This window comes from Penaeus monodon, chromosome 7 (genome assembly GCF_015228065.2).
Source record: "Penaeus monodon isolate SGIC_2016 chromosome 7, NSTDA_Pmon_1, whole genome shotgun sequence".
NCBI classification, from domain to species: domain Eukaryota; kingdom Metazoa; phylum Arthropoda; class Malacostraca; order Decapoda; family Penaeidae; genus Penaeus; species Penaeus monodon.
Genome location: NC_051392.1, coordinates 33,438,671 through 33,444,460, shown reverse-complemented (window position 1 = coordinate 33,444,460; position 5,790 = coordinate 33,438,671). Strand labels below are relative to the sequence as shown.

General features: G+C 42.5%; 1 protein-coding gene across 1 annotated transcript; it reads right to left on the bottom strand.

The window, feature by feature from the left end:
• Positions 1-4,684: 4,684 nt before the first annotated feature.
• On the bottom strand, positions 4,685-5,335 carry LOC119575599 (uncharacterized protein K02A2.6-like). The gene has a single exon (XM_037923244.1). It carries the CDS (start codon positions 5,333-5,335, stop codon positions 4,685-4,687), a length of 651 nt encoding a protein of 216 aa, XP_037779172.1.
• Between the last annotated feature and the right edge of the window lie 455 nt (positions 5,336-5,790).

Genomic DNA, 5,790 nt, shown 5'->3' with positions numbered 1-5,790 from the left:
ATCATATGCATAGGAGCATATGTAAATGTGTATGCATACATGTGCATGTGCACGAAAATGAACATATGCGTAGTACCTAGGGAACTTGCGGGTGAACAACTATGGCTGCACTCAGTGTACATACGAATAAATTAAATTAGTGTTTAAAATATGATCACACATATATGCACTTATGTGCTCACGGGAGTATACCCTGGTGTAGGCCCGTGCTATGCTGCTCTTAAGTCCACACTAGACAAGGCCAATCCTGCTGGAGGGGTATCTTGGCTAAACTACCCCCTCCCCCCACACCAAGATATACCTAAGCTAGTATGTGGGGGGTAACTCAGTTGTCTACCTCTCAATCATAAACCATGATGGCACAAACAAAGCAACGGCTCTAATTCTCCGGAGGCGAAGAAGCTCCTGGTTACAGCGGCAATCAGGATCGCTCCAAAGCAGAGGGTGCTAAAAATCTCCAGTTAAAAACAAGCTGCCCCATGTTGATGAACCTTTGCACATATAAGGACAATGAGTACTGAATCCGACTTAGTAACATTACTTGAGGAATCCTCTTTTATCAAATGGGATGTATGTGAAGTTGGAAGACTAGGCGAAGAACAAAAGATACTAACAGATGTACTAGATTGGAGAGGTAAACCCCAAGGTAGCAAGCAGGAATTAAGGATGGGTTTCTTAGTTTTAAAATGTGGCTTCAGTAAGCATAAAACTAAACAATAGGTACAACTTAAAGATTGTTCAAGTCTATGCTCCAACCTGCAGTGATGAAGAAATAGAGAGATTCTATGATGATGTTCATTTAGTCAGTGAGAGAGTAAAAAAAAAAAAAAAAAAAAACATTTCACTATAATTGTGGGAGATTTTTATGCCAAAATAGGTAAAAAGACTGAAGGAAAAACTATAGTGGGGAATCACGGAATAGGCAATAAGAATGAGGAACGAATGCTAGTTGATTTTGCTGTGGCTCGATCACTCAATATCATGAATACACTCTTTGGAAAAAGACATGGTAGTCGCCATCTGACATCAAAAAAGAAACTAACTTCATAATTACAAATAGGCGCGATATAGTAAAACATTTTATTAATAAAGTAAATGTTGACAACGACCATAGAGTGGTCAGCAGAGAAATTAATTACACCTCAAAAGGGAAAGGAACAAACTCTTAAGAAAACCGCAGCCAAATTTAATTAACTTGAAGACCAGAGTGACATAATTTAACCTTAACATCCAAAGCAGGTATTCACTTCTCAGTGACGAAGATCTCAACAGTGACCAAATGAACAAACAGTTCAAAGCAAAGTTCCAGCAAGCTCTCGATAGAGCTTATGCAAAAACGTAGGTTCATGAATGTATCGTCAAACAGATACAAGATAGAATTAGCTGAACTAACAAAGACTATATAAAAAGAAGAGAGATGTGCGGAAATTCAATACTCAAATCATAAATGAACAGTGATCTCAGGTACCAGCATGAAAACTGTTAAAAGAAGCCTCGGGATAGGGAGAAATCAAATGTATGCAATAAAGAAACCAGATGAAGAAGTGACATATAACAAGAATGAAATCATAATAGTGGAAAACTTTTACAGGGATCTATACAACTCAAATGAACAACCACGGACAGAAATGAACACGGTAACTAGAAACATACCTAATATCCTGCTTAATGGCGTGAAGAGAGGGAAAACACAAGGTGAAGACAGAATTAGCATAGACCTTATAATGGATGCAGGAGAAATTGCAACAGTGTAAGTAGCCAATCTTTTTAACGAATGCCTTTTCAATGGAAAATCTCCAAAAGTCTGGAAAAATGCAAAAAATATTTTGAGACATAAAAAAGGGGATAGAAAGAATCTAAAAAACTACCTCTTTTCAGTTACAAATTGTTCACAAAAGTCATCATAACTTGCATCTCTGACAGTCTGGATTCTAACGAGCCTAGAGAACAGACAGGCTTCCGCAGATCACATCCACACGCTCACCCAAATAAGAGGAAAAATAAACAAATATAGGAAACACCTGTGTATGGCGATTACGAAAAGGCATTTGGCATTTGTACAAATACCTGCAGTACTAGTACCTATTCAAAAACAGGGAATAAAGAAGCTATATTATAAAATATTGGAAGATGTATATGAAGATGGGACAGCAACCATCAAGCTCCATATGAAAACCGATGAAATACCAATTTAAAAAAGTATTAGACAGGGCGATACTATCTCACCAAAACTGTTTACAGCTTGCCTTGAGGAAATATTCACTAAGCTAGAGTGGAATGGAAGGGGTAGCAAAATAGGAGATTAATAACTAAACAATCTAAGGTTTGCAGATAATATTGTTCTCTTAAGTGAATCTGCAAATGAAATGCAGCAACTAATAAAAGATCTGAATAGCAAAGTCTGAAAGTCGGACTTAGCGCAATAGGAGCTCCTTCGGTAGACAAAGTAGCATACTAAGAGGCTCCTTGCCATTACCCCCTTAACGGAAGCCGCCTTGCCGCGGTGGGGGGCCTTGAGGTCCCAATGATCTGGTGAGCTGGACCAGAGGGCTACCCATACTGGAGGGGTCACCAGTGAGGGATGAGACAAAATGGCTTCCTGGTGCACCAAGGCCTAAGAGAAGAGATGGTGCACCCACCCCTGGTTCATTCCATCTTGGACCAGGGAGAACTCTCCCACATGTGTTTGCCGTGCGTGGCATCCTGTATAATCAGGAGACAGGAGCCCTGGAGGTTGAGCGATACTGCACGCTGTGCCCTGCAGCTAGCAACACACCTCTTTGGTCCTTTATTCTGGTTAGACAGGTGGCTTGATCAAAAAGCCTGGTCAAGTCAATCGGATGGTCAAATATGGCTAGGGTCAAACAGGCACTATTCAGTATGTAGCGCATAGGTCCCGCGACTGCCATCAGTACTGTAATAGTGGTTGTGTATATTTCCTTATTACCCCTGTGGCTGTTGGGAGATTTTGAGCCCCAACTATGGCTTCCCCTCGTTGGACTCCATGATGGGTGGGAGGGTGAGGAAATGAAGAATTCCAATCTGTATGAGTACTACAAATTTACAAAGATCTAGCTCTCTCCATGACAACCTACACAATCCCCTGACCATTCCCTCTGGAACATCACATGTTGTCACTCTGGAACCTTTCCAGCTTCCAAAAGGCAAGAATGGGAATCGTAATGGTTCCTGGGCTCCCAAACCAGGTAAGAAGGGGAAAAGTCCTCCTCAATCCACTAAGGAAATCTTACCTGGTAAATATGAAAGCATTTCATATAGTAAGTACCTAGTAGTGAAGACCATTGATGGTGTATGTTTGTATACTCACTGTGTCGTGTTCGAATATATGTTTGTTTGGTGTTTCTCTACGATGCTTGAGGGAGAAGAATACACCAATTAAAACTAAAGTAGGTTCATTGGAGATCAGCTCTGACAAAAATAAAAGGGAGTTCTTCATAGTCCTGTGCCCATGCCTCAGCTTCTGCCCGAGAGTGCTACTGCCAGACGTGTGACTACAGAGACAAAATAAAATATTGTTCTCTACAAATTGTACAGATAATCTCACTCTTTTACATAGGCGATATGCTACACAGCAATATAAACTAAACATAATCTTCGATATTTCACATGGTGTAACATATCACACAAAAGGCAGTATATACATAAGATAATCATATAATTATCACAATAAAGGTACGATAATATTGTCATCATATTCTGTATATGGCGGCATCACAATATGGCACTCACAACTCACATAGTATCACAACTCACTTTATTATCACAACCCACATCTCCCTCCCCCCTTTACGTTCACTAGCAGGAGTGAACTTCGATTTGATGCGTTCCGAACGTCGAGGTTCAACAGGCATAGATGGGGCGGAAGATCCAGGTGCATCATCTGACAGCTGTTCTTCCAAATCAGTTGAGTGTCCAATCATGATCTATGTAGGGCGCAAGAAGCATCAAATGCGCCACAGTATACGGCCACTTGGAAGCCTGATGTGATAATCACGAGATTTGCCAATACCCATGACAGTGCCAACCTTATCCCAACGATTGGATGTGGGATCCTGGATTCACACATGTGAGTGGGCGTGAGTCTTCACGTCCTTGGCACGTACTGCAGCACGACGGTCGTAGTCTTCAGCCTTGGTCTGCCACTCCTTCATGAAGGCACTAGGGTGGGCAGGCACACGGAAGCAAAGAGGCATACCAAACAGAATTTGAGCAGGAGAATGACCAGTGAAATTTTGGGTGTTACGCAATTCCAGTAAGCCTCTGTCGAACTCCTCACAGTCAATATTCCCGTTTGGTGCTGTCTTCATGATCAGATACTTGACTTTCTTCACAGCATCCTCTGCATGCCTATTGGACTGTGGATAATGGGGACTTGACATGACATGATGCACTCCTCATCAAAGAAGAAAGGTTGTAAATTCTCTGCTGGAGAACTGGGGTCACCATTGGTACGCAGGCGAACTGGAATACCAAGATCACGGAACATGTGCCGAAAGAATCTAATTGTTAAAGCACTTGCTGCATTACTTCCACACGGGATGACAACTGGCCATCCAGAAAGTTGTTCAGCATACACCAAGTAGTGTTTCCCAGCAACACTGAAAAAGTCAGTGGACACAGACATAAATGTTCTTGTGGGTTTGTCTTCTAACAGCAGCGCCTCCTATTGCTGGCTAGGCTGTAGGTGCTGGCATAGCTCACAGGCAGGAATGGTATTCACTATGTCTGCATTAATGCCTGACCAAAAGACTATCTGCTGTGCACGATGCTTTGTAGCTTCCACACCGGAGTGGCTATCATGCAGGCGAGCCAGGGTGCTCTGACGTAAAGAAGCAGGGACAACCACTCTAGGTCCATACAGCACCAAGTCACCATCGTTGTACAACTCATTGCGAATTTTCCTGTACGGACGCAGGGTACTTGGCAGGTTGTAGCGGTCATTGGGGAACCCTGACTTTACATGATGAAGCAGTTCTTCATATGAAGCATCCTTAGATGCAGCCATATGCAATTCTTCCATGAAGAGATCCTCTTCCTCGTCTATAGTGTTTAATGCTTGAACAGACTTGACATGCAAAGCCGCAATCTTGACAGAAGTGTGCATCTCAGTATTGAAGATACCATTTTTCACCATTGGGTGACTCACAGGTGACCGGGAGAGGGTATCAGGAATGCCCACCTCCTTACCTGCACACCACATTGCAGTAAAAATGTAGGGTGCGATTTTATCCTTCTTGCGCTGGAGGTTAGGATTTTCAATAGCATCCAGAGAATAATGGTTCAAAATAGGAACCAATAGACGGTGATCTGTCATCAAACTGAAGTGCTGAAGTCCACGAAGATAGAACTTGCACTTGCTGATAGCCTAAAGAACAGCTTGCATTTCCAATTCGATGGTCGCAGACCGTGGACTGATACTTCTGATGGCTGTAAATAGCGTCGGAGAAGGGTGGGCAGGGCGAGAGACTTGCCTGTTGAGTCCAAGTCTAGTGGTTTGTGGGCAGCTGCTCTGCCACTCACCCTTGCTACAGGAGCTGACGAATATTCCTCAGTCGCAAATTATTGGGCATGAATATGGGCATGAGGGGAAAGCCGGGCAAAATTAACTTCCAAGTTCTGCAGGAGTAAAGGGACACCAGGATCCGTCTTCGACTGCTTTATTGTCTGTTGTACGGTGCACAGAATCACGGCCGAGTTCAATATAATCCAAACAGGGTTTACAACACAGTAAACATATAAAAAAGCACCAAAATTATATAATACAATAAT